Source organism: Mus caroli, chromosome 5, assembly GCF_900094665.2.
Source record: "Mus caroli chromosome 5, CAROLI_EIJ_v1.1, whole genome shotgun sequence".
Taxonomy (NCBI): Eukaryota; Metazoa; Chordata; class Mammalia; order Rodentia; family Muridae; genus Mus; species Mus caroli.
The window spans coordinates 113,428,298-113,456,075 of record NC_034574.1 but is presented as its reverse complement, the minus strand read 5'-3'; the positions used below and the strand labels follow the sequence as shown (position 1 = coordinate 113,456,075).

General features: G+C 53.7%; 2 protein-coding genes across 3 annotated transcripts; one reads left to right on the top strand and one right to left on the bottom strand.

The window, feature by feature from the left end:
- The first annotated feature begins 370 nt into the window (after nucleotides 1-370).
- Nucleotides 371-19,003, top strand: Plbd2 (phospholipase B domain containing 2). 2 transcript variants are annotated; one of them, XM_021163573.2, is made up of 12 exons: nucleotides 371-704; nucleotides 4,757-4,850; nucleotides 9,297-9,455; nucleotides 10,666-10,766; nucleotides 10,932-11,146; nucleotides 12,853-12,950; nucleotides 15,515-15,675; nucleotides 16,299-16,394; nucleotides 16,564-16,635; nucleotides 17,262-17,414; nucleotides 17,860-18,022; nucleotides 18,221-19,003. In XM_021163573.2, exons 1-12 carry the CDS (start codon nucleotides 400-402, stop codon nucleotides 18,386-18,388), a joined length of 1,785 nt encoding a protein of 594 aa, XP_021019232.1. In that variant the 5' UTR covers nucleotides 371-399; the 3' UTR covers nucleotides 18,389-19,003. The 2 variants fall into 2 exon arrangements, with proteins under 2 accessions (XP_021019232.1, XP_029333169.1); XM_029477309.1 differs by lacking the exons at nucleotides 17,860-18,022; nucleotides 18,221-19,003 and adding an exon at nucleotides 17,550-17,853.
- A 1,106-nt stretch (nucleotides 19,004-20,109) lies between these two features.
- Nucleotides 20,110-27,353, bottom strand: Sds (serine dehydratase). Its single transcript, XM_021163574.1, has 8 exons — nucleotides 27,273-27,353; nucleotides 24,790-24,944; nucleotides 23,700-23,739; nucleotides 23,336-23,475; nucleotides 23,156-23,247; nucleotides 22,367-22,594; nucleotides 20,853-20,977; nucleotides 20,110-20,472 (listed from the first exon to the last, which is right to left on the bottom strand). Exons 2-8 carry the CDS (start codon nucleotides 24,940-24,942, stop codon nucleotides 20,267-20,269), a joined length of 984 nt encoding a protein of 327 aa, XP_021019233.1. The 5' UTR covers nucleotides 24,943-24,944; nucleotides 27,273-27,353; the 3' UTR covers nucleotides 20,110-20,266.
- Nucleotides 27,354-27,778: the final 425 nt, after the last annotated feature.

The following is a 27,778-nucleotide window of genomic DNA, read 5'->3' as shown; positions in this document are numbered from 1 at the left end:
AGGCAGGCGGATTTCTGAGTTCGAGGCCAGCCTGGTCTACAAAGTGAGTTCCAGGACAGCCGAGGCTACACAGAGAAACCCTGCCTCGAAAAACCAAAAAAAAAAAAAAAAAAAGAAGGTGAGGAAGAGGAAGAATAAGTAAAAAGGTGAGGAAGAGGAAGGATAATTTAAAAACAAAACAAAAGCAAACAAACAAAAAACCAGAAAGAAATTCCTTGGGAGGGAAGGCTGCTGAGTGTTTTTTTGTTTGTTTGGTTGGTTTTTTCCCTCAGAGAGCGCGAGCCCTTTAAGGCAGGCCCCGCCTCTCCAGGAACACAGACCACGCCCATCCCGGAAGCCCAAATACAAGCCCCGCCCCGCCCCTCGGGACGCAATCACGTGGCCCGGCTGCGGCTCGCGATGGCGGCCCCCATGGACGGGAGCTCCGGCGGCCGGGCGGCCCGGGCGCTCCGGCGGGCGCTGGCGCTGACCTCCCTGACCACGCTGGCCTTGCTGGCCTCGCTGACCGGGCTGTTACTGAGCGGCCCGGCGGGCGCTCTCCCTACCCTGGGGCCCGGCTGGCAGCGCCAAAACCCGGACCCGCCGGTCTCCCGCACCCGCTCGCTGCTGCTGGACGCCGCGTCGGGCCAGCTGCGCCTGGAGGATGGCTTCCACCCCGACGCGGTGGCCTGGGCCAACCTCACCAACGCCATCCGCGAGACCGGGTAAGGGTTGGCCATCCCCGCCACGGCCTGGCGGGTGACAGGGGCCCTGGACTGCCGCCCTGGGGAGTCCACAGCCAGGTCTGGCCCAGGGCTGGTGGCTGACTCAGTAACTCCTATCCCCAACCACAGGGGTTCTCCCCGAGGGGCCAGGGGACCTGCCCTCTGTCCACACGGGTCCCCGCACTTAAGGCGAGCTGGACTAGAACTCGGTATGTAGACCAGGTTGCCCTGGAACACACACAGACCCGCTTGCCTTTGCCTCCGGACTTCTGGGACTAAATGTTTACTCTGCTGCCCATTTGTCCCTAGCCTGAGGGATAATGACAGTTGTCAGGAGCCCCAGGCCCTTGTCTCCCTCCAGAGCCAGGGCGGCTGGAGTGAGCCAGGCTCCAAGCCAGAGGGAAAGTTGCAGGTCCCTAAATTCACAAGCGTGGACAGTATCCTTGTTAGATGTTGCTGACCCTGCCCGTCCCAGGGACGAGTTCTTGGCCCGATGCTTCACTGAGTTAGGTGCTCAGCGTGATCCCTATCACTCTCGGAACTTAGGCTGGCCCTGTGACCTGTTGTCTCACTAATTCCCCTACTTCTCTGGGTCCCCACATCACCACTGTGAACCCAGAACTTGATCGTGGGTTCTTGCCGGGGTCTGCACCATTGGGAATAACGACTTGTGCTCAGCTATTCTTATCTTGGCATGTGGTCTCGAGGACCCAGAGCCAAACAAGATTCAGGCTGAGGGAAGACACATGGGCAAATCCCACGGGAAGCCTGAGCCAGCAATCTGCCTGGAAACCCAGATTTGGGCTGTGTAAGGGGAGCACCCAGAACCTGTGTGTCCCCATCGGACCTCCATGTGCTCATTCTCAGGGGGCACAGTCTCCTGCAGCATGGGTTCTCACAGGTTTGGGCATCTCCGGTGATGGTGGTCCTTGGATGGTTGGTTGCTGTAGACATCACAGCTGGGTGGGGTTAATCTGGGAAGGCTTCCAGGGAGAGAAGGCTGCTGATTTGTCTGCTATTTGAAGGGACCCACAGCTCTGGCCGGCATCAGGGGCACCCCCTGTGACTCGATCTGGCGGTCTGTTCTCTGCTGACTCAATCCAGGTTTGCTTGTTTAGCAGAACTGAGAGGGTATGACGGACCCCTGCTTGGATGCAGAGGCGCAGGAGGTGTGTGGAGGGGGAAGGACGGGGGTGGGGTGGGGTGGGGGCACTCAGGAGACTGAGAATGCTTCCATTTACAGGACTCATGGGAGTGGGGACGGGTCTTCCTTGGTTGTTGTGTTGGGAATTTCCTGCAGCCTCCAATCCACTGTTGTGTGATCCAGGGTGAGTGGCTCCCCTTCTCTGAGCCTGTTTTCTTGCCCGAGATGGGGTTCAAAGGATCCCCCAGTTTCATTGGGAGTTAGAAAGCTCCACTGTGGATGTGAGGAGAGAGGAGGGAAGGAAAGGAGTAAGGGTCCCTTCGGCCATTTTTCGATTGGGGAAACTGAGGCCCATCACCATGCTGGTATATTTCCTGTCCTCTCTTTCCTCTCCTATGGCTCGTGTCCCTTCACTGTGAGACCCCAGCACTATAGGGAGTTCATGGTGGGAGACTTCAGTTTACAGGCAGGGGAACAGACCCTTGAAGACTTGGGTCAAACAGAAGCCATCTGGCCTGGCCTGGTCCCCGGTCGATGGGAGCTCCAGCCTGGGGGGTGTCTGGCTCACAATTTTTGAGGCAGAGGTCAGGAGCTAGACTCTCCTGGAATTAGTATCCCCCCTTGCTAGTTCTAGGATTTTTGTTGGTAAATCCTCCTCCCCCCCTTTCTCCTCCCTTTCTGCTGCTCTGAGTTTGGCTTTCTATTGATTGATTGATTGATTGATTGATTGATTGATTTATGGGGTATGTGGGATGGTGTCACATGAACTATGGTGTATGTGGAGGCCAGGACAACTTGAATCATGTCTCTCTTCCAGTAAGTCCTGGGCAGCAAACTCGGGTCATTAGGCTTGGTGACAATCGTCTTTACCCACTGAGCCATCTTGCTGGCCCATGAGTCTGACTTTGGCCCACCACCCAACACAGTCCTGAGACTGTTTCGAGAACTCAGACTGTTCTCGGTAACTTTGAACTTGTGATTCTATATGTCCCCCTCCTGAGAATGCTGAGAATATTGTCCTGTGCCATGATGCCCAGTTTATGCAGGGCTGGGGACAGAACCCAGGGCTTGGTGCCACCTGAGCTGCCCCTCATCTCCTTTTTAAAATGATTTACTTAAGCACGGTGTGGTAGTACATGCCTTAAATCTCAGCACTCAGGAGTTCAAAGCCAGCCTATCTACAAATCGAGTTCCAGGATGGCTACACAGAGAAAGCTTGTCTCCAAAACAAAACAAAACAAAACAAAAAACCCCAACAGGGCTGGAGAGATGGCTCAGTGGTTAAGAGCACTGACTGCTCTTCCAGAGGTCCTGAGTTCAATTCCCAGCAACCACATGGTGGCATACAACCATCCATAACGAGATCTGGCGCCCTCTTCTGGAGTGTCTGAAGACAGCTACCGTGTATTTACATATAATAAATAAATAAATCTTTAAAAAAATATTTTTAAAAAGACAACAAAACAAAAAACAAAAGATTTATTTTTGTCTGTGTGAGCTTATGTGTGGCACGTACATGCAGGTGCTTGCAGAGAGGCCCGAGGAGGGCCTTGGATTTCCTGGAACTGGACTCACATGCTCTTGTGAGTTACCTGATGGGGGGTGGGTGTTGGGAACTGAACTTGGGTCCTCTGAAAGAGTGGCATACGATCATAACTGCTGAGCCATCTCTCCAGCCTCTGGAGAAATATTTTAAAGGCAAGTCTATAAAGAAACTGAGAACAGTGGAGGGAGGGGATAATTTATAACACCCCCATGCTGGGGGGAGGTGGAGATTTGGGGAAATTAGATCTCAGTGAGGGACTTCATCTCAAACCTCAAAAAAAAAAAAAAAAAAAAAAGAAAAAAAAAGATGGTAGCTTGACTTGACAGGAATCTTGTTCTGTCCTTGGTGACCTCTGATCCTATATCATCCAGGCATTGGGCAGCAGTGCTCCATAATAACAGTCCCAGTGGTTGCTGACCCTCAAGGAGCTGAGCTCCTAAAGCCATCCAGCTTCAGGTCTGCAGACCTGCTCTGCTCTGGGTATTTTCCATCCCCGGAACCCACAGACAAAGACAGTGTCCTTCCATGATAGCAGCAGAGGCACAGGAGGACCTCGGGGAGTCATGAGGCCTCTTGTTCTTCTTAACAGCAATGTGTCAGTTCTTCCCTGTCCCAAGGGGGCAAAGCAAGCCACACGTGTGACCCAGCATAGATGGACACATGGGAAGGGCACACAGTCATGGGTAGGGACATTGCAGAGCCTCACAAAGCAGGAGGACACAGGGCATCCATCACTGTGCCTCAGTCCCTTCCTCCACCTGGTGGGGCCAGTTAACAGTTCCTACCTGGAAGGACTGTGAGTTGCCACAGGACAAATCGGACAAGCTCAGAAGGGCCGGCCAGCATGATTGGGAACATCAATTGGAATAGGTCGGGGAGAGGAGGCTGGTTTAGTCCTTGTTCCTCTGCCCCAGCACTTCCTGTCTCAGGTATGTAGCCCAGCAGGTATGTAGGTACAGACATGCAGGCTAACATCTGTATGGGCAGCTGCTGCTCACCAGGTGCAGACAGGCAGGCCAACATCTGTATGGGTGGCGGCTGCTCACCAGGCTGTTTTCATGGTCTAAAACTAGAGACTAGGCAGGCATGGTATCACACATCTGTGATCTCAGCACTTGGAAAGCTGAGGCAGGAGGATTGGAGTCCCAGGCCAGCCTGGGCTACAAAGTGAGACCATGTTTGAAAAGGGGACAGGAACAAAACCAGGGCTGGAGCAGTTGCCTGGCACACGAGGGCCTGGACTCCATCCGTAGTGTAAGGAATAAAAAGCCACACCTGAGTCTGCCCACAGCCGTGGGTCTGGCTGTGTGGCTGGCTTTGCAGGGGTCCCTGCTGCTAACTGACTGTCCTTCTCCCCTCCAGGTGGGCCTATCTGGACCTGAGCACAAATGGCAGGTACAATGACAGCCTGCAGGCCTATGCAGCTGGTGTGGTGGAGGCCTCTGTGTCTGAGGAGGTAAGGCCAGTGTGGGAGTCCAGGGTCCCAGCTGCCTGCCCCTGGCCAAGCCTGGACATCCTGAGGGGTTGATGCATGTATTGAGAAAGGGTCCCCATCTCCTGTCCTCCATTAGGGGAGAAAAAGAGCCCTGTTCTTCAAAGACAGCACATAGGCTGGGCCTGGTGAAACACACCCGCAATTGCATGACTTGGGAGGCTGAGACAGACTGCTAAGTTCAAGGGTAGCCTGGGTTAGAGTCAAGAAACAACAAAAACTTCCAGGCTATGATTCATGCCTGTTGTCCTAGCACTGGGGGATGGAGGGAAGACAAGGGTCAGGAGATCAGAACCAGCTGTGACTACTCCCCCACCCCCACCCCCAAAAAAGGGGAACCAGTGTAATCTATTGGTTTGGGGTACAGTTCTAAGGTTGTACAGTTGGACCACTGTCCAGTTCTAGAGTGTCTTCATCACTGCAAAAGGAAATCCTATCCAGCCCAGCAACACCAGCCTCAGGTTCTATCCCCTTAGGCCAGCGCTATCATGTGGATTCTGTCATTCTGACATCTCATAGAAGTACGGGGTGCCACCTCCTCCTGGCCTTGGTGTTTGTTTTGAGATAGGAGTTCTTGTAGCCCTGGCTGGCCACACCTCTGTGTGTACCAAGGTCGTCTCAGAACTTCTGATTCTCCTGACTCCCATTTCCCTAGTGCCAGGCCACATCACCTGGTCTCTACAGTGTGGGGATGGAGCCCAGGGTACATCAAGCGTGCCGGGAAGTGAAAACCTTTTTATGACTGTCACTTGGCATAATGTTTTCTTTTCTTGTTGTTGAATTTATAGATTTATACAGGTATGATTTTTAGTTCATGTACAAAATAATAGGTTTCTTGATGACATTTTAAAATTGATGGTTGCCTTTTTACATATTTTGTGCATTTCTGTGTCTGCACGTGGGTGGGTACACGTGTGTCTGTGGGTGGGTGGGTGAGTGCATGTATGTCAGGATTCATACATGGAGGTCAGAAGACAACTTTCTGGGGTCTGTTCTTTTCATTATGTGAGCCCTAGGGAGCGAACTCAGAACATCAGGCTTGGCCGCAAGCCCCTTTACCTGCTGAGCCATTCCAGTGGCCCCAATACAACATTTAATACATACATGCTTCTATATTTTACCTGTGTCCCCTTCTTCATTCTCTATTCTTCTTTGCACCCCCCTGGTGCCCCCTTCTCAACTAAGTGGCCCATAGTTCCCCTCTGCCTTCATGTCTGTTTCCCCCAGGTCAGGACTTTTTTGAAAGATTTATTTATATTAAGGGGAGATAGATAGATGATAGATAGATAGATAGATAAAAATGTTGGGTGCCCAAGGAGGCCAGAAGAATGTCAGATCTCTTGGAGCTGGTGTTATTTTATAGAGGTGCAGGGAACCAAACTCTGGGCCTTCACAAGAGAAGAAAGCGCCACGGTGCCATCTTTCCAGCCCGATTTTAAGGTGTTTAGAGATGGTGGCCCAGGCTGATTTCTAATTCGAGATCCTCCTGCCTCAGCCTCCTAGGCTGGGATTACAGAGGTGTGCCCCCACCACCACCTTCCTGATACTGGCAATTAAACCTGGGACCTCCTACATGTTGGGGAAGCACTCTCCTACTGATCTCTACTCCCAGGCTTCTTCATACTGTTTGAGACAGTCCCACAAGCTTGCCTAGCCTGACCTTGAACTCTCTCTATAGTCCAGTTTGGCCTTGAACTTGTGACCTTCCTGCCTCAGCCTCCCGGGCACTGATAGACATCACCACACCTAGCTCCTACTTTTGTTAAACTTGCTCTCCTGCATGTGTCAAGTCTCCAAAGAGTGGAACCATCAAAACAGCAGTCACTGTCTGGTGTTCCACCAATCAGAAATCAGCCTGGCTGTGGGTAGCAGCTTTGCCTACACTGGGTTGTGTGGGAAGTGGATACTCATTTTGAGAAATTACTAGTTATCAACTTATAGACTGAAATCCACTCAGGGTCCAGTGGCCACTATTTGACTTTGTATTCTATTGGTCACCCAGGAACATGCAAGGGGTGTCCCAAGTGGTTTTAAGAACACCCAATGTGGCAGATGTGTAGCTGGTCACTGCTACTTTGTGGGTTCTTCTTTTTCCCACCCTTTTTCCTCACCCCCGAAGGGGGTGGGGAGGGAGGGAGAAAAAGAGAGAGAGAGGGAGAGGGAGAGGGAGAGAGAGAGAAAGAGAGAGAGATCCCTGAATCTAATTTCTTTCTTGTTTCTTCTTTGAGCACAACTACTAACAAGCTGCAACCAACACTCCTGATCAACCAACAACCTCCCACCCTGCCTCTCAGAGCTCTAGTATTTATATAGCCTCTGAAAAATTCCCAGAATTCCAAATGTCACACAATTGTAGACAACTGGCTGCTGGCAAAATCACATCCCTGCTAGATCACGAGGCAAATCATAGTCAGCTGCTGTGGACAGTCTGAAGCAGCCCCATATCCCCACACCTGGGGTTAAAATGAAAACATTAACAATAATACTTGGTTTTTTTGAAAGAAACCAAAATTCCAAACTCTTCACTATGTAGCTGGGACCGGGCTGAAGGCCTGTCCTGGTGGAGCAGTGACTGACAGTGACAGGGGCAGGGCATGGGTCCTGGGAGGTGAAGGGTCTCATTAAGGTTGAACAGCCTTTTAACCAAGCTGGGAGTAGCATTTGAATCCAGCTCTGTCTGGCCTAAGACTCCAGTCAGGGCAGTTTGCTCTATTGCTGCATCCTGCGGATGGGTCGGGCTCCTGTGTAACCCCAGCCCCTCAGGTAGGGCAGGGCAGTGGGCAGTGGCCTGCAAAGTACAAGGAGGCAGGGAGCGCTAGTGGGGCCTGGGCATGAGCAGGATTTGGTACGTTTCCCTGTGGGGAGGTTTCTGGTGGGGTGGGGTGGGGTGTGGCCAGAAGTTACCTTCAGCAGCTGCCCAGAGAGTGTGGGGATTTGGCATTTTGCAACAAAACAAACCAACCAAACAAAAAACAAACAACCCCCACATCATGGCGTGGGCCCCAGTCAGGCCTGTGACGTGATGTCTGGGTGTTTTGGGGACACAGGTACTTGCCCACCCAAGTGTGTCTCAGTTTCTGCAGCTGTAAAGTGGACATGTTGGTTTCACTTCACTGAAAGGAAATACCCAAGCCAAGGAGCTCATAAAGCTTCGTGGCTCTTATGGTTCACCTGGCAGAGCAAGGCTCCCTTCATGGGGCAGAAGGCAAACACGGAGGAGGACGAGAGCAGGGTCCCAGAGTCCCCTCCAGGACAAGCCTCAAAGACCTTAGGCTTAGGCTGTGCCTCTAGCCCTTGCCTCCCAGCAGTGCCACCCAGTGGACTGACCCCTCGCAGCTTCTGAACAGTGAGCCCAGGCTGGGCCACTGTGTGGGGATGGCACCTACCCTGTCGCTCAGCACTGGAGGCTGCAGTATGTCCACTGTCTGATGCTGCTCACTGGCCTGAGCCACAGGTCAGCAGCCCCCATCCCACTCCCACTCCCAGGAAGCATCGGCTGTGAGCCCTGGCCATTCTGGGTGAGGCTGACCTTGGTGGGCTCATCCGTGCTGCGGCAATCAGCTGGCTGGGTGGCCTGGATAACCTCATTCACATCCAGCAGCTGGAGGACAGGGTATGCTGGCTGTGGCTTCCTTCCCCCAGCAGGCAAGCCCGAGCTCATGCACACCGCACCTGGGCATGCCAGCAGCCTGGCACACTTCTCTGGCCCAGTGAGTCAGCAGGGGGACTTGTTTTTGTTTCCTCCGTGCTTGGAACAGAGCAGGGAGCTGCCCGCACACATTCCTCTGGCTGAGTCTGGTACTCATTTGCAGTGTCTGGAGTCACCCTAGCAGGCCAGAGGCTAAGGCTAAGGCGTGTGAGCCTGTCTAAAGATCCCAGCAGTGGCTGGGGATGTGGCTGCATTCAGAGAGTTTGCCTGGCAGGCACAGGTTCCATGTCCAGCATTGTATAAGCAGGCTTGATAGTGCACACCTGTAATCCAGCACTTTGCAGGTGCAAGATTAGGTATTTAAGGCCCGTCTCGCATGTGGACGACCGCACCTCTAAACAATTCCGAACAGAGGAAAGCAAAATCAGACCTCGTGGGCTGGGCTGGGGTCCAGTAGCCGCTGGCCTTGCAGAACATTTGCTTGGCCTCCCTGAAGCCCAGGGTCCAATCTCCAGTACCATAACCACCGACAGAAGCCACCCAAGACCCCCATGTTTGATGGCAGAGCACACTGCTCAATCCAGGCCCCAGCAACAGAGGCGGTGCAGTATAGTCTAGACCTTCCAAATCACAGGCCCCAGAGTAGGGAGACCTAAGAGGAGGGGGCTGAGAGCCTCGGAGTAGAAGTGGTAATCCTCTAGCCTGGGGGCTGCTCCTCGGGGTCCTGCACAGAGAGCAGCTGGCCTGTCCTCTCTCCACAGCTCATCTACATGCACTGGATGAACACAGTGGTCAACTACTGCGGCCCCTTCGAATACGAAGTCGGCTACTGTGAGAAGCTTAAGAGCTTCCTGGAGGCCAACCTGGAGTGGATGCAGAGGGAAATGGAGCTTAACCCGGACTCTCCGTACTGGCACCAGGTGGGCCAGGCCACCCTGCTCTCGGGAAGGAAGGTGGCTCTTTTGGGTGTACTTGTCTCCTGTGCAGTCCCTGGCTGGCCCTGAGTGAACCAGAAACCCAGCCCAATCTAGTGTCTGTCTGCATCTGCACCCCTCCCCCACAAGCCATCATCCTTCCATCTGTCTGCTTGACGGACCTCCAGCTGCCCATTCTGGCCCAGATGCCCAGTCCTGCTTTCCTGCTGTCAGAGAACCTAGCTAAGTGGCGGCATGCGGCTCTCACTGTCAGGAAGGCAGCAGAAGGCTGGACATGGGCGAGCACTATTTCAGAAGAGGGAAGAGAGAGATGAAAGCACACATCATAGCCAAGCCTGGCGTTCCCTCCCTGGGCTGAGCTTAGACAGACTGGATGCTAAGGCCCAGGTCCTGGGCTGCTGGTGCGGTTGTCAGTGCAAAAGCCACAGACTGTGAATTCTCTACAGGCATGAGGGTTTAGCTGTGCGGCACAGGCAGTGAGTGGCCTCTGTGGATGACCCTGCTGTCTGTTTGCGTGCCCTCTAGTGCTCACGCTGTTTTCCCCCCACACATGGTTCTCCCTGCCGACCCATCTCCTGCCCTCGCTGTTTCAGATTCTCTTCCCTCACGTACCTACCCACCCTTCCGTATGTCTGCTTACCCACCAACACACAGCAACCCGTCTATCCCATGTGCCTGCTCCCTTCTGTCCCATTCATCTGTCAGTCCATCCATCCATCCACCCACCCTTCTGTCTGTCTGTCTGTCCATCTGTCTATCCTCTCCCTCCTGTTGATCCATTCCCATCCTGTCTGCCCATCTATCTTGTCTGTACTTAAGATCCTGGTGTATGCCCAGCCCCAGTCAGGACCCAGTGAGGATCACTGTGATGCCTCCAGTTCAATTGCTGAGGTAGAGCAGGCACAGGTGCCAGGGCAGCTACACAGCCAGCATCTAAGAGTAGGGAGGTGTTGACAGGGGTTCTGGCCAAACTGCAAGGCTTTGTGGAAGAGATGGCTTTTGACCAGGTCCTTAATTGAGGGTGACTTGGGATCAGCATGAGGATGTCATAGTGTTTATTCACTGAAAGCAGAAGAGGAGTCAGGGCTGGCTGGAGCCTGTGGAGCACCCCTGAACCAGGTCAGAGCCCCTGCTATTATGTAGAAGTGGTGAACTGGGGGGCGGAGGGCTCATTCTCCCTCTGCCCCTCCCCTAGGTGCGGCTGACCCTCCTGCAGCTGAAAGGCCTGGAGGACAGCTATGAAGGCCGTTTAACCTTCCCAACTGGGAGGTTCACCATCAAACCCTTGGGGTTCCTGTAAGTGCCCCCCCTCAGCCTGTGCAGGGTGGGTAAAGGAACCATGAACTTCATACTTGTCCCAGTTCCATGCCAGCTCTGCCACTTTCTACTCCCAGAACCCAGAAAGCCTCAGTTATGACATGGCGCAAAGTAGCCACTGGCCCTCCCATCCTCCCTCTTAAGCCTGCTGCAGATCTCCGGAGACCTGGAAGACCTAGAGCCTGCCCTGAATAAGACCAACACCAAGCCTTCCCTGGGCTCCGGTTCCTGCTCTGCCCTCATCAAGCTGCTGCCTGGTGGGCATGACCTCCTGGTGGCGCACAACACGTGGAACTCCTACCAGAACATGTTACGCATCATCAAGAAGTACCGGCTGCAGTTCCGGGAGGGGCCGCAAGGTGGGAGGAGGGTGCATCCTTGAGAGAGGGTGGGCTTGCGCATGCACACAGGGGTGAGGCTTTGAGCGAAGTTCTGGAGCAGCTCGGGGGATTTCTTACTTGGCAAGCAAGGCATTTCTTTCAGCTGGCTCTCAAGGTTACCACAACCATCTACCTGCATCTGCCTGCACCTACCCTCCTACCTTCTCCTGGCTCTTTCTATTCCTGGGCCTCTTGCCCAGAAAGCGCTGTGCTGTGGAGCTCCATGCCCCAGCTGGCCTTGAACTCTAGTGTGTACCCAACATAGACCATCTCCCAGTGAGGCAAACAGGCAATGGGGAGAAAACGGTTGCTCATAGTTGGGTGGCACTGAATTAGGAATCCTCCTGCCTCAGCTTCTGTCTTACTGGGATGACAGGCACTCACCAAGATTTCTTACATTTCCTGTTTAAGGGCTGAGGATAGAGTTCCATGGCAGAATGCTTGCCTGCCTGAGCAGGTCTCCCTGAAACAGTACCACTGACACTTGGTGGAAGCTGTGTGTAGAGGAAATCCTGCCAAGCAGTGAGGCCCTCTTGTAATGTGCTGCCCACAGCCCTTGGGAGGTCCTCCCGCAGATTGATTGTTTTCTTTCTTTCTTTCTTTCTTTCTTTCTTTCTTTCTTTCTTTCTCTTTTTTCTTGGTTTTTCCAGACAGGGTTTCTCTGTGCAGTCCTGGCTGTCCTGGAACTCACTTTGTAGACCAGGCTGGCCTCGAACTCAGAAANCTGTCCTGGAACTCACTTTGTAGACCAGGCTGGCCTCGAACTCAGAAATCCGCCTGCCTCTGCCTCCCAAGTGCTGGGATTAAAGGCGTGCACCACCACTGCTGATTGTTTTCTTGTGCTATCCTAAGGTCCCTTTCGATTTTGCATTGCTTTGTTTCTCCTGTAGTATCAGTTGTCAACAGTCGCAAATCTCATGGGTCCAGAGGGGACACCTGCCCCACCCGGAGCTCCCCACGCACAGACCCTTTTGATGAAGTTAGATCCATCTACACTTTTAAATGAATATATCTATTTGCACCTTTTAAAAACTAATTCACCAGCCGGGCGTGGTGGCGCACGCCTTTAATCCCAGCACTCGGGAGGCAGAGGCAGGCAGATTTCTGAGTTGGAGGCCAGCCTGGTCTACAGAGTGAGTTCCAGGACAGCCAGGGCTATACAGAGAAACCCTGTCTCGAAAAACAAAACAAAACAAAAAAAACCTATTTCACCATTCAGCAGTGTTTAAGGAAAACTCGTTTCCAGCTACACTGAGGAGTATCTTGCTGTTCATCACATTGCAAGTTTGTTACAGGACCAGTAGAGACAGTCAGCAGGGCAGTCCCCTGCAGCAGGGTGCTTCCCCCAATCCTTCCCCAGCTCCTCCACCTGCCCTCTTTTCTTCCTCCTCCCTTCTCCCCTCCCACTCTCCTCCTCTCCTTCCTCTATCTCCTCACCTTCTTCTTCTTCTACCTCCTCCCCTTCCTTTCTGAGTCAGAGTCTCTCCATGTAGCCCAGGTGGCTTTGAACTTGGGTCCTCCTGATGGTGGCATTCCAGTCAGGTGCCACCCACACATTTCATTTGAAGGGATGAGAGTGGCCTCCCGAGGACTGCTTATCTCTCACTTGAGGCCCCAGCCTTGTGGGATGGGGGATGGGTGACCTACAGAGCCCACCTGACCAACTTCTCCCCCACTACCCCCAGAGGAGTACCCCCTGGTTGCTGGCAACAACTTGGTTTTCTCGTCTTACCCGGGCACCATCTTCTCCGGAGATGACTTCTACATCCTGGGCAGTGGCCTGGTGAGTGGCTGAGTCACATGCTCCCTGGTGACATGAGACATAGAGGCTCTGGGGACAACGAGAAGAAGATGAGGCCTGCAGGGCTTCTGAGCTCTGAGAGCTCTTTAGCCCTTGGGGCCCTTTGCAGAGCCTGAGTGCAGTGACCTTGTTTCTTTGTTCAGTGCAGACACCTCCTTTTTAGTCAGTGACCTTGCTCTGCCCTGCCTTCTCCTACCCCCACCCCTAACCTGGCCCTGTCCTGAGGAGCTGCTGTTTACAGCGTTTTTGTTTCTCCTGCTCCTCTGGCTGCCATCCAGGCCCCTTTAGAAATCTGTTCCTGGCTGGCGCCTGAGATCTCACACTGATGCTGCCAAGAGACTCACTCAGCTGTAGTGTGTGCCCTGGGCACATTGGATATGCGGGGCACTGTTGGGCATGGTGGGGCTCATGTCCCTGTGTTCCTGCTGTGGCAGAGGCAACCCCTGGGGACCTTAGTCACAGGACTCCCGGACCAATAAGCTTCCCCCACCTCCCATAGGGTTGGAGAGAGACAGAGAGAGACAAAGACAGAGACAAACAGAGAGACAGGCAGAGAGGGAGAGAAAGAGGTGGGGAATGAAACCTTGGGTCTCGGTACTGGCCCAGCACAGGAGGCCAGGGAACCCATTGCCTTTCCTTGTGTTTGTGTCCTAGACCCCTTTACAATGTAGGACGCTGGTGACCTCCTCACACTCTCTTATTTATTTACTTATTTTATTTATTATGAGACACAGTCTCACTACATAGCCCTGGTTGCCTTCAACTTTGCCCTATAGACCAGGTTGGTCTTGAACAGAGAGATCGCGCCGCCTGTGCCTCCCAAACGCTGGGTTTAAAGGTACAGGCCATTAAACCCAGCCTCCCTTTTTCTTTTTGTATACTTGTTGGTTTGATTGGTTGGCTTTTTTATCCTTAAGGCAGCGAGTCTCTCTCTAGCTCAGGCTGACCTGGAACTCAGTATGTAGCTCCAGCCAGCAACCCTCCTTCCTCAGCCTCTTAGGTAGACTAAAGTACAGACCCGTGCCAGGCCTGGCTTAGATGTCGTTCTTATGTTTCTTCTCTTTATATTTTTCATTCTGGTTTTCTAAAACAGGGTCTCATGTAGCCCAGGCTGACCTATGTAGCTGTGGCTTTCTTTNTTTTTTTTTTTTGGTTTTTCGAGACAGGGTTTCTCTGTGTAGCCTTGGCTGTCCTGGAACTCACTTTGTAGACCAGGCTGGCCTCGAACTCAGAAATTTGCCTGCCTCTGCCTCCCGAGTGCTAGGATTAAAGGCATGTGTCACCACGCCTGGCTAGCTGTGGCTTTCTTAAGCCCCTGATCCTCCTGCCTCCATCTCCCTAGTGCTAGGGTAAAGGTATTATTATATATATATGTGAGTACACTGTAGCTGTCTTCAGACACACCAGAAGAGGGCATCAGATCTCATTACAGATGGTTGGGAGCCACCGTGTGGTTGCTGGGATTTGAACTCAGGACCTCTAGAAGAGCAGTCAGTGCTCTTAACCACTGAGCCATCTCTCCAGCCCTTGATGGCTTTTTTAAAACACTGGCTTAAGCTCACACCTGAACTCCAGTCACTTGGGGCGTGGAGGCAGGAGAATAACCAAGAAGAGTTTGAAGCTAGCATGGGCTATGGTGTGAGACTGTAAATGCCTCCAAAATAAGTAAAACTTGAAAATACTCTTAGGTGGGTCCTGCCAGCCTTCGGCTCTTTTTAGCCTCCTTGTATAAAGGAAGACTCAGGCCAGCACCCTTCAGGTGCACAGGGGACTAAACACAGGGGATTGATAGGAACTTGGCCCATCTGCTCAGCAGCCACAGACAGCTGGTTCTTGATGCCCTACTGTGTCTCTGGGAAGGGTGAGAAGAGCTGGCTGGGACTCAGCTGTCAAGATTCTCCCACTGCAGGGCCACCCACCAGCTGCCAGGAGGTGGCCTTTTGCAAGTTAAGGTTCACGGGCTCTGTTGATCCAAGTTCTGTTTGGTTTAAGACCAGACTCGCCTTGAACTTGTGGTAGTCCTTCCTGCCTCTGCCTCTGCCTCTAGAGTCCTGGGTTACAGGCATGTGCCACCACGCCAGGCCAGTGCTGTGCTGGCTTTAACTAATGAGAACAAGGCATGTTTATGCAGACAGACGAGGGCTCCAGGGACATTGAGGAGAGAGGCTTCATAAGCAGTGGTGGATGGCTGGTGACTCTGAGACAGAGCAAGGTGGACTGAGGTCTTCCCAAGGTCTCTGGCTGCTGGGGCTCCAGGTGAATCGCCTCTCCCTGTAGAGCTGACAGAATGGAAGAGTAGGATGCTGTCTCTTGGGGAGGTGCTCTCTTACGATGGGGAGGCACCTAGGAATGGCACTCTGGTCCCCAAGGACAGCTGGGTTCAAGATCCTGAGTCTCTCCCAAGCCAAGTACTTTTCCAAGGAACCCCTGAGGGGTATGTACCAAAGCAGCTTAGAGTTGTGAGGAAAACATAGATACTTGACTTCTGAGCCAAGACCTGCAGGCCTGCCACATGGAGCCTGCAGCCCACCTTGTCTCTCTCACAGGTCACCCTGGAGACCACCATTGGCAACAAGAACCCAGCCCTGTGGAAGTACGTGCAGCCCCAGGGCTGTGTGCTGGAGTGGATACGAAACGTCGTGGCCAACCGCCTGGCCTTGGATGGGGCCACCTGGGCAGACGTCTTTAAGCGGTTCAACAGCGGCACGTGAGTGTGACCCTGTTCCACGGCCTCTACTTGTGGACCATTTAGTACTCAGACCAGAGGGGACCCATGGGGCTCCAGGGCCCTGTGCTCAGCCCCTTCTTTCAGGTGCTCACTGGGTTGTTTTATACGTGGGGAAACTGAGGCTCAAGAAAGCAAGGGTTGTCTTTTTTTCTTCTTCTGTAAGCTCCTCCTCTTGGGGCTGACCCCTTGGAAGAAGATAAACGTGGGGCCCAGATAAAGGAAGGGAATGAGCCTAGGAACCAAGTTCAGGGGAGGGAGGTGAGTAGGTAGGTTTCAGAGCACCTATGGGATGGGACCTATGGGGCGGGGCCTAGGAACCAAGTGCAGTGGAAGTGGGTAGGTCTCAGAGCACCTATGGGGCGGGGCCTGGGAATCAGGCACCGGAAGTAGTACGACTTTGAGTGCTTAACTAGACCGGTCCTTTAGGAAATTCTAGGGAGCCGTGCGCTTTACTTGAGTAGGCATGCAGCAAGAAGGTTTTGTGGGCTCCCAGTCAAGCTGCAGTGTTAGGGTGTTGTCCCTGAGACCCGGCTGTATGGGGTGCTGGACAGGACTGGAGAAGGCTTCCAGGCTTGGCACGGCTCCTTCCTTGTTCCTGGCAGGTACAATAACCAGTGGATGATTGTGGACTACAAGGCATTCATCCCCAATGGACCCAGCCCTGGAAGCCGGGTGCTTACCATCCTAGAACAGATCCCGTGAGTCCCTGGGGCAAAGGGGGGAAGGGGAGGCTAAAGGAGGGGTACCCCTGATGGGAACAGGAGGTGCGGCACACAACACAGTTCCTGCCGAGGGTGCCAAGGCCCTCCCACTGGCCGAGCCCCTGAGTGTCTCCTGACTTGCTTGATCCATCTCTCTCGGTCTCAGGGGCATGGTGGTGGTGGCCGACAAGACCGAAGAGCTCTACAAAACGACCTACTGGGCTAGCTACAACATCCCGTATGTGGCCTTGCTTTTTCATGTCGCCCCCCTCTCCCCAAGTCTGTCCTCCCTGAGGCAGGGTCCTTCCCTAGGTGACATTTTAAACATGCTGAGCAAGGAGAACAGTCCCTCTCCTGCTGGGAAAGCCCCACATCGTATTGTGACCTTCATTTATAGCACCTGCTGCAGGGCAGATTGGGGTGGCCACACCTTGGGACAGGCATTCAGCTGGATCTGCCCCTACCTCCTGGAGGTAGAGATGCCCATGCAGTACCCAGGCTGAAGTTGAAGCATGCTGGGTTAGCCTCAGTTCCATGAAGCCAGTTTTAGCTGGATTTTTCAGAGCTACCGTATGTCCTGTGCTTTCCCAGGCTGGCGTTGGGTCCTTATGACCATGAGAACGTAAGTGCAGCTGTCTCTTCCCATTCCACAGATGTGGAAACTGAGGCAGGGATCCTCTTTGCTCAGAGAATAGTGAAGTGAGAGTTGACTCTAGAGCCCAGGTTCATCCCCTACAGGACAAGAGGGTCTTGCCACAACCTGACTACAGTGACAGCTTTCCCACAGTGACCCCCACTCCCATGCTAGCCACAACCAGCTGTGTGGCTAATGGGAGTCGTGGGTGACCACCCTTGTCCCAGCAGGTACTTTGAGACTGTATTCAACGCTAGTGGGCTGCAGGCCCTGGTGGCCCAGTATGGAGATTGGTTCTCTTACACCAAGAACCCTCGAGCCAAGATCTTCCAGAGGGACCAGTCACTGGTGGAGGACATGGACACCATGGTCCGGCTTATGAGGTGGGTCAGCACACCCCGGCTTGGTACAGAGAGCTGCCTCTGCATGACAGTACCACTGAACCTTGCCACCAGCCAGCCTTGGTCTGCAGATGGGGGCCTGCTTGCCACCATCCTTGGGGAGTGCCTTTCTCCTAGGAGATGGAGATGCCTGCCCAGAACCCAGACTGGAGCTGAAGTGTGGCAGGGCATCCTGAGTCCCTGCAGATGCTGTCAGGGAACAGACCGGGGTCTGACCTGCGTGGAGGAGGATCCTGGAGAAACCTCCTCAGGAAGGCTGGGGTGACCCAGTTGGTGGAGGGGTGAGGGTGGTCTTCATCTGGCCCTGCTCAAGCCAAAGCTGGGGTTGGGATAAGCCCAGAAAGTTCAGGATGTTTCAGGGCCACTGTGAGGCTAGAGGAGCTTGGCCTCTCCCTGGGGTGACTGCCATCCCTTCTTTCCCACCCAGGTATAATGATTTCCTTCATGACCCTCTGTCATTGTGTGAAGCCTGCAACCCGAAGCCTAATGCGGAGAACGCCATCTCTGCCCGCTCTGACCTCAACCCCGCCAATGGCTCCTACCCATTTCAGGCCCTGCATCAGCGCGCCCATGGTGGCATTGATGTGAAGGTCGACCACCTAAGCCAGTTGTCACATGCCCTGGGGAAGGATGGGTGGGACAGGTGCAGGGTCAGAGGTCAGACCTGGGCTGAAGCTGGGTCGGTTTAAGGGGACATCACTTTGGGGTAAGCTTCAGAATGGTGTTTTGAAGAAAGGTCTGGTGAGAGTTGGGCCCTACCAGCTGAGTGTGTGCTCTTTGACCCCCAGGTGACCAGCTTTACCCTGGCCAAGTACATGAGCATGCTGGCGGCCAGTGGCCCCACGTGGGACCAGTGTCCTCCGTTCCAGTGGAGCAAATCGCCATTCCACAGCATGCTGCACATGGGCCAGCCTGACCTCTGGACATTCTCACCCATCAGGGTTCCATGGGACTGAGAGAGAGTCTGCCTCCGCCCAGCTGCCTTCATTTTGTGTGGCCAGTGGGTCACACACCTGCCGTCCACCCCTCGGGCTTCTGTCTTCACTAGACTCTGGTCCTAGCGGCTTCCTTCGCAAGGACACAACACAGTGGGCTCAGAGCTGCCTCTGTCCCTGAGCCCTCTCTGCCCCTTCATGGTTCATCCTTCCTGTCCCTGTCACCAGCAGGCTGGGGCTTATGCTTGGCTGTGGGCCTGGTGGGATCCGGGGCACATGTTCTCCTAGTGCTGGTCCCTCAGCGTGTGTGTGGACTGACAGAGGACATTATGGTTGTCACTGCTGGCCTGCGGGCCCATCGCCTCGGGAGGCAGCCCTGTGCCCTTCTGGGCAGCTCTCCTAAGTGCAGGAGCCTGAGAACAAAACCAAAGTTTCTGGCTGCTTGTAGCTGGAGGGCCTTGAGTTTTCTTTCAGCAGGAGGGATGGACCGTCACCCCACACTTTGTACCCCTACTCCTAGCCAAGCCTGCCCCTGGCCTCCTGGTAGGTGCCTCTGGTTGTGTGCTCTGGGCAGCGAAGCCCAAGCTGTGCTTCTGTTAAACAGGCCTTATGGGGTGGCACCACACCCTGACTGTCCATGGCTGTCTCCTTCCATCTGTCCTTTCTCTCGTCCACGTACCCACTGTTCATCTGCATCACCAGCCACCTGCCCATCCATCCACTCTCCTATTCACCCTACCATCTTTTCACTCAGCCAGTGGTCTGCCCACCCACCCGTCCACTTGCCTGCCTCTTCATCTGAATGTCCTCACCTGCTCACCCACCCATCCACCTGCCCGTCTGTCAGTCTGTCCACCCAGAACTGCATATCCCTTTTCATTTTGGTTTTGCTCTGTAACTCAGTGTGGCCTTGAACTTGTGGCTGGCCGCCTTCACCCTCACATGCTGGGTTTCCATGTACAGGCTGCCGTGCCTTGATTCTGCTTTTCATCAGCCCACTCATCTGTCTGTTCCTCCACCTCTCCGTCCATTTATCCCTGTTAGTCCTTCTGCTCAGCATCTGTCTCAAGTGCTGTATTCTGGGTCCTAGCCTGGCCCACCCTGCTGACCACTAAGACCCTAAATCCTAGACCCAGAGACCCACATGAAACCAAGTCCCCTGTGTGGGACCCAGAGAGCTCACAGCCTGTGAACCAGAGGCCCTGAGATGTGTGGGTAGCTTTACCCGAGCCAGTCCAGGCCTGCCATGTGTTCTGAGTTTCGTTGGTAGTCAGGGGTTGGGCTTCCTGTCAGGTTCACTCCACCTTCCCTGCTCTGCAGATGCCTGCACAGGGTTGGTTTTCCAGACACCAGGGTGGGGCCACTGGTGTCTCAGGATGGCCTTGTCCTGTTCCTAAGGACTTCATATTAGCACGTGGTGGCCTAGCCTGTGCATCTCCCAGCTGCTTTGTGACCCCACCCTAGATCCCTAAAGTGGCTTAGCGGTGGTCCTCTCTCCTGACTTACGGATGTGTGGGTTCCACCAGTCAGTCCACTGGGAGACCCAAGACCCCAGAGGGGAGCACCACTCCTCTGAGGGCCAGGGACGATGTGGCTGGGTGTAGAGAGAGACTGAACAAGGCAAGGAAGCTAACACCTGTCTGCCCGGCACTCAGAAGATGAGGCAGGAGGATCTCCAGTTTGAGACCAGCCTGGGCTGCACATAGACCCCCATGTCAAGAACAAACAAAGCTCAAAAGATCTTTGCTCTATAAATATATATTTATTTTTTATTTACAATGGAAAAGTGCACATATTAAACACAGGTAAAGGAGGGTGGGGCCACTGTCAAGTGTATCCCACCCCACTCGGGGGTGCCGGTGACCCCTCTGAGGGTGGCCAGGGCAGCAGCAGCAGATATCACTCGGGCAGCCCATTCAGGCCCAGCTGCACCTTGAGTACCTGTAGCTGCGCCAAGCTTATGTTGCTGCCGCCACACACGATGACAACCAGCGAGGCCAGTGGGGTTTGCAGCCGGCCTTCATCCTGCAGCCTGCACACCACGCGGCTGTACACAGCAGCCAGCGCCGCACCGCACGCGGGCTCCACCAGAATCTTCTCATCGTCTGCGGAGGGGAAGGGGGTTGGTCAGCTCTCAACATCGCCCTGTGGCTAGGACTGCTTGTTCCTACAGCCTGTGCTAAGGGCACTCAGGCACCTGAGACGGTCACTCCCGTGTGGCAGCAAGCTGAGATAATTAATGGCAGTGAGTGTTCTGACTCTTGTTCTCTTTGGCCATCTTCAAGGCTGACCCCAGAGAGTTCTGTTAAAGATCATCTCCAAGCCCAGCTTATCTTGGTCCTCTCCCTTTTGATCCCAGCTACTGCTATCATGATTACCACTCACGTTTTCGTGAGTGGCTTTCACATTTACCAGGGACTGGCATGAGACAGTCTAGGCTGAGGAGGGAGAAAGTCAAGGGGCAAAAAGATTCCACAGAACGTACCCACGAACTTCTCAAGAGCAGTCACAGCCTCCTGGTCTGAGATGACCTCGGAGAAAATGGGGTGTTCGTAAAACAGCTTCAGGGTCTGCGCCCCGACTGTGTTCACGCCCAAGGCCTTGGCAACACTGGGAGGTGGGGATGAGGAGGGGGGTCGGCACAGGGGGAGAGACAAGGTAGAAGGGTGCACGTGAGAGGCGAGGACTTAAGAGTGGTGGGAGTGGCAACCCCTGCCCAGCCCTGGGATCCTGCACAGTGGTCTAGGGCATCAAACTGGCCTGACTCAAATGCCTGAAGGCCCTGCTGCCCCCCACCCCAGTTTGTAACCTCTGCCTGCTTTGCTCACTTGCCTCCTCTTCCAGGAAGCCCCCCAGAGGGACTCCTTGATCCCATGGATTAGTTGAGGTTCTCAGACAGCCCCCCCCCCCCACCTAATGAACAGGGAGAGCTAGTCCTTCCAAAAATGTCAGGTGTCACACTCTTTCCAAGCTCAGTTGTACAGAATGGGAAACATTAGGCAATAGCTGCCCCAGGGTCATATTAACTCAGGATCCAAAATGGCTGCTGGAGTGTCAACTACTGCACCCCATATTCCATCTGGCAGGAAAGAGTAGTGATAGCAGACCAGCATCAGTCCCAATAGAGACATGGTGCCCAGAAATCCGGAAAGAATCTCAGTGTTCCCTATCTATGACAGAGCCGTCTTCTCCCTCGAAATCCCTTCTAGCCATACTTGTAGATGTCTACGGCAAACCTTACCTAGCCTCCCTTGCAGCTAGGTGTGGACATGCGACCCAGCTCTGCCCAATGCATGATAGGAGCAAGTATAGACAGCTCTGGTTTTTGATAGTTCGTCTATGAGAGTTTAATGTGGTGGCACAACAAACCACACTTGGTACAAAATAGACTTAGAGAGTTGAGCTTTGACACACACCCCCTCACACACACACCCTGACTATAGGTTTGCAGTACAGTTCACTCTTGGGATGCTGGGTGGCAGCTCTCCATCAGCCTATCAGCAAGAAACAGCCAGTTCCATACTGTGTGCCAAACAGCTTAGGTAAGGTGCTCAGCAGACCTGGTTCAACTCGTTCCCAACACTCTCAGCTCTAATGATTGGTTTGCTGGGTGTGACCCCGCTGTCAGCTGGAGAGCAGCTCCACTTTGTCTTTAAAGTTTAGGAGCATCCCTCTGCTCTCCCTTCCTCTTCTCAGATGGAGTGTGGGTGTGGTGGCTGGCACAAAAGCAGCCACTTTGGACCCTAGGTCAGCACACCCAGAATGATGGGAGAAGAGACTCTAGGAACTCAGCCTCCTGCTCCAAGGAGTTGCCCCTAATAGAACTAGAGTTCAATTTGGTTTAAGCTACTGGTGTGGGGGTTGGTTATAAATTCTTTGCAGGCAAAGAGGGCGGTTCCCCCCTCCCCCCACGTTGTGTCAGACGGGCCACACATGGGCGCCCAGCTCCCGAAGCCTCAATCCCACTGCTCATGTGATGGAGAGGTGCCCCAGGCTCACCTGGTGATCTTGGGCAGGGTGACCAGCTTTCCTTCCTTGATGGCAGCATGGAAACTGTGGGCACCGAAGGTCTCCATGGCAATGATGGGCACATCCTCCCAGCCCACCTCCCGTAGCCCCTGGACCACTCCGCACAGCAGGCCTCCACCGCCCACAGATAGCACGATAGCCCCGGGCTTGGCGCTCAGCGTCTCCTTCAGCTCCTTCACAAGGGAAGTGTGGCCTTCCCTGGACAGGAGAAGGGTAGCAGGGTCAGGCCAGGGCTTCACGAAGACACAATGGCTGGCCAAAGATGCTGACTAAGGTCTTTAGTTCCTTCTATCCCAGGCAATGATGAACCTGGCTTCGGACCTTTCTGCTGCCCAGCCCTCCTCACAGGACACTGATTGTGTAGGAGACAAGCCCCCCCCCCGCCCCCTCACTCATGGAGAGAGGAGATGGCTGTGGGTGTTGGTGGATAAATCCCCATTTCCTGCCCACCAGTGGTTACATCCTTGGATGCTTACTCCCCACCGACTCCCAGGGTTCCCAGGGACCCAGCTTCTGTCTGCTCATGGCAGACAGATGCTGGCACTCGAGAGCCACCTCCACTGATGCTTCCCTAGCCCGTTTGTTCCTAGCCACCCCCAGATGAGCTGATCTCCCTGAGTCTCTGCACCTGGAGACCCCTCATCGCTGATGTGTACATCTGTGCGTTTGTGTGTTCTCTCCTGCACACATTGGGTGTGCCGGAGAGGGCATGAGCAGAAACCACACATGGCAGAACGGAGTGGGGTGGCTCCAACTTACCAGATGAGAGGGTCATCAAAGGGGGAGATGTACACCCAACCCGGGTTGTTCTTTTCCAGAGCCTTGGCCAGTTGGATGGCCTCATCCAGCATCTGCAAGGGGCGGGGCGGGGAGAGACTGAGATGATGAGGGTCTCCATCTAGTTATCAGCCCTCCTGCCCACGACGGGTCCGCACTCACCTCTCCCACCACTTCAACTGTGGCACCTTCATTCTTGAGCCGCTCAATGGTGAGGGCAGGTGTGGTGTTGGGCACAACGATAGTGGCTGGGATGCCCAGCCTCCTGGCAGCGTAGGCGGTCGCCATGCCCGCATTGCCAGCTGTCAGTGGAGAGGGCGTGTCAGGGAGGAGGGTCTGGAACCCCAGGTGGGGCTGCTCATCTCCAGAGGGACTTCTGCTTCATTCTGGAACCCCAAATCTGGGTGATGATGAATGGATACACTGGTGCGGAGTCCCGGGGCCCAGAGAGAAGCAGTGCCTGGTCCTGGGCCACAGGACGCACAGACCAGGTTACGAAGGGAAAGAAAGTTAACTGGGCACTTACCTGAAGAGCAGACAAAATGTTTACAGCCTTGTTTTGCTTTCTGTGGAGACAAGAGGGAGGGTCAGGCCACACCCCAGTCCCAGCCTAGGTTCATCCCTCCCATTGGAACATCTTCTATCTTAAGCTGAACCTACCCACTTAGTATCTGAACCATTCTCTCTCAGGTATATCTTTCCCAAGGAGATTAACTGGGGCAAGGAGGCAGGTGTCAGTCTCTAGGGACCTGTATGGGTGGACACCCCTTAGCCAGAGAGAGCCTGATATGTGTAACCTATTCTAAAATGATTTTCTTAAAAAAATATTTATTTAAGATTTGTTGGGGCTGGAGAGATGGCTCAGCAGTTAAGAGCACTGACTGCTCTTCCAGGGGTCCTGAGTTCAATTCCTGGCACCCACATGGTGGCTCACAACCATCTGTAATGCCTTCTTCTGGTATGTCTAAAGACAGTGACAGTGTACTCATCATATATATAAGATAAATAATAACAATAAAAGAGATTTGTTTTGTTGAGCTGGTGAGATGGCTCAGTGGGTAAGAGCACTGACTGCTCTTCCAAAGGTCCTGAGTTCAAATCCCAGCAACCACATGGTGGCTCACAACCACCCATAATGAGATCTGGTGCCCTCTTCTGGGATGTCTAAAGACAGCACATAAAATGTATGTGCTTTCTAAATAACTCTTTGGGCTGGAGCCACTCACTGACTTGGATGCTGAGGGTGAGAGTGGTTCTTCTGAAAGAGCCCCAAGCATTCCTAACAGCTGAGCCATCTCCTCATTCCAATGTTTACTTATTTTGGATTATATACACGTGAGTGCAGTTGCTCCTGGAACTCATGTGGGTTGCTGGGAACTGAGCTCAGGTCCTTTGCAAAAGCAGCCGGTGCTCTTAACCACTGAGCTGTCTAAGCCCCAGGTCCTAAAATTATTATTTCTGTAGAGACGGGGTCTTGCTACACACTCTGGGATACCGTTCACTTGTCACCTTCCTGACTCGGTTTGGAATCCTGGGTGTCTGTCTACACACCTGCCTCTACAACTGTCAGGTGGGAGGGGCTGCCCCTCCTGCCAGGATGCCACCCTGCCTTGTACCATCTTGCAGAGATGCCCAATGCCTCGGATCTTGAAGGAGCCTGAGGGCTGGGAGCTGTCCATTTTTAGGAACACGCTGGTGCCGGCCAATTTGGACAACGCCATGCTGTCACGAAGCGGGGTCTTCACGTGCAGGGACTCCTGGGCAGCCATGGCTGGGAGCAGGGAGGAGATACAGAGGGTTAAGAGAGGCTGCCCTCCTGGGCTCTATGACTCCTCTTTCATACCCATAATGATAAAGAAAGGACACTGAATCAAATCTCAGCTCTGACTACCTAGTGGCCAAAAACATCCTTGGGCAATTTCAGGGGAAGGGGCTTGTTTAAACTGTCTCAGAATGAGCCACAAGATGGGGACCAAGCAAAGTCAGAGTCAACTGTGGTCTGTTCCTGCAAAGTCCCCAGGAACCAGCCCCAACTGACCTATTCCCATGAGGTCAGAGCATGTCAGCAGACACAAAAGAAATGGACCAAGTGGAGTACCTGTGAAGAGTGGCCCTTGGGTTCACAGCATCCCTCTATGCTCAGCAGTGTGTGTGTGTGTGTGTGTGTGTGTGTGTGTGTGCATGTGCACGTGTGTATGTGTGCAGAGGCCAGAGGTCAACATAGGTCAGTATCTCCCTCAGTTGCCCTCCAGTTTATTTTTTGAGGCAGGGTCTTGCACTGAGCTGGGAGCTCCCTGATTCAGTTCAACTGGCTGGCAAGGGAACCCTGGAGACTCCTTGAAGTCCCTTGAGGTCCCCCGAGGTTCACTGAGCTCTCCCAAGGTACACTGAGGTCTCCCAAGGTTCACTGAGATCTCTGGAGGTCCCCTAAGGTTTCTGGAGGCTCCCTGGAGGTCCCCTGAGGTCCCCAGAGGTTCCCTGAGCTCCTCCTGTCTCTTGCTCCCTAGTGATGGATGGCAGGCATTTATTGCTGAGCTCAGCATTTTTATGTGCTCCATTCTGGGAATATGGACACAGGTCCTTGCACTTTCATGGGAAGCCCTTCGCAGACGGAGCCACATCCCAACCCCACAAATGCCTTTAAAAAGGAAAAAAGCTCAGTGCGTTCTTACCATGTGACCTAGGCTAGCTTTGAATGTTGGGTCCTTCTATCTCAGTCTCCCAATTGCTGGGATCACAGGTGTGCCCTGCCATGCCTGGCGTTCAACAAATACATATTTCGGGGAAAAAAAAACAACCAAACAAGAGCCTTTTGGGTTTGGGGCAGGCCTGTAATCCCATCACTTGGAAGGCGAAGGCAAGAGAATTAGTCATTCATAACCTTGGCTATGTAGGGAGTTTGAGGCCACCCTGGGCTATGTAGGACCCTGTTTCAAAACAAAAAATCCAAAAGACCTGGAAGTCCAGTATTGAGCTCTGAAAGGACCTTGTTCTTTTAAAAAGATAGAGTTATAGATTTTTTTTTCTGACATGGGGAAGAAACAACAGAGAACCCTGGCCCACCCCATCACAAAGCTGCCACACTGAGAGGGAACCTGGACACAGGAGAGACAGCATGACAAGTTCAAGTCTGGCTAATGGCACCCCGAGGTCCCTTTGGTAGCCATGGCAGTGAGGAAGCCTTTGGGCTAACACTGGCTCAGCTGCTGTCACCTTGGGGCCCTTCGAGAAGCCCCGAGAGAGATCCAGAGCCAAGTGGGATCAAACCCAGGCAGATGGTGTCTCTTCCGAGCATCCACATGTATTCAAGGGCATGTGTGTGAGTGTAGGAGAGACTCAAACTCCTTGTGATCCTCCTGCCTCAGGAGAGAGAGAGAGAGAGAGAGAGAGAGAGAGAGAGAGAGAGAGACTCAAACTCCTTGTGTTCCCCCTGCCTCAGTCTCTCAAGTGCTAGGATAATAGGCCAGCCCACCAGAGACTCCTCTTTCTAGAAGGCCTCTTGAAAGACAGCCGGGAAGAATGGCACACATCAAGAGTACCTCCAAATGTGTTTGCTTTGTCCTAGCTAGTCCCATCCTGGTATAGTGGGTCTTCTCTGGACCCAAAAGGCCCAGCTGTTGCAGCCTCTGGCTAGTGGATAGTTTCCACCACTCAACCCCCTTCCAGGTGGCTGTGGGGAGCCCCACCAGTCCCAGTCCCAGGCTGCAGCATTGGGAACCTTGGGGGAAATGGGCAGGGTACTCTGTTCTGATTCCCACCCCAGAGGCCAGTCCCATCCGGCGCCATAAATAGTATGACCTGCAAGAGAGAAAAAAGTGCAGGGGGTCTTGGCAAAAGTGTCTAGTGCAACATGGGTTCCAGAACAGAAGTCCCTTCTTTGTCATTTGGCTCATGCGAGCATTCAGCAAAGACAGCCTGCCACAAGCCACCCCAGCGACATCCTGATCTAGAAGGTCCTACCACTTCGTCCCATTTTACAGATCTGAACACGGAGACTTAAACTGGATGAGTCCCAGTTCCTCTCCACTTCCCGGGTACCCTGCTCTGGCTGTCCCTGACTGCCAACCTTGGGGTGAGGCTGAAGCTGGGGGCCACATACCCGGCACAGGAGGAGCTGGACAGAGCGAGCGAGAGGGGTAGATTGTGTCTGTGTCCTGGGAGAGTACAAAGTTGGCAGGACACTCCAGGGCTTTATTCTCAGGGCTGAGCCTCCGGGTAGCCAATGAGGGCCCAGGCAGGCCACCCCCCCCCCAAGCAAGCTCCGCCCCCTGGTCCAGGCTGGGGCTGGGCGGCCACGGAGGAAGGCATGCGGCACTGAAAAGCCCTTGCCAGGGACCCGGGGGTCAGTCTCAGAATAACAAAAAAGCCGGGCAGTTGCTGGACACGTAGTATATCGCTAAGAAACAGCCCCAGGCTAGCCACATGGTAGCTCACACCTGTGATCCCCGCACAGTGGAAGCTGAGGCAGGAGGACTACAAGTTTGAGCCTGAACTAAGGAGTGAGATCCTGTCTTAAAATAGAAAGAAAAGGGGCGGGGAGTATTGGGCTTAGGCTCAGCCACCTAAACCCAAATTAGTGTCAGACCATACAATGGGTCTGTACAG

What these genes read in the sequence shown, in the direction of transcription:
- Plbd2 (XM_021163573.2), top strand. Translation starts at nt 400, where the DNA reads ATGGCGGCCCCCATGGACGGGAGCTCCGGCGGCCGGGCGGCCCGGGCG. An exon ending in TGGGCTAGCTACAACATCCC is followed by an intron (nt 16,636 to 17,261) that starts GTATGTGGCCTT and finishes TTGTCCCAGCAG; the next exon opens with GTACTTTGAGACTGTATTCA. An exon ending in ACCATGGTCCGGCTTATGAG is followed by an intron (nt 17,415 to 17,859) that starts GTGGGTCAGCAC and finishes TTTCCCACCCAG; the next exon opens with GTATAATGATTTCCTTCATG.
- Sds (XM_021163574.1), bottom strand. Translation starts at nt 24,942, where the DNA reads ATGGCTGCCCAGGAGTCCCTGCACGTGAAGACCCCGCTTCGTGACAGC. An exon ending in TTGGGCATCTCTGCAAGATG is followed by an intron (nt 23,740 to 24,789) that starts GTACAAGGCAGG and finishes TTGTCTCCACAG; the next exon opens with AAAGCAAAACAAGGCTGTAA. An exon ending in CAGTTGAAGTGGTGGGAGAG is followed by an intron (nt 23,248 to 23,335) that starts GTGAGTGCGGAC and finishes CGCCCCTTGCAG; the next exon opens with ATGCTGGATGAGGCCATCCA.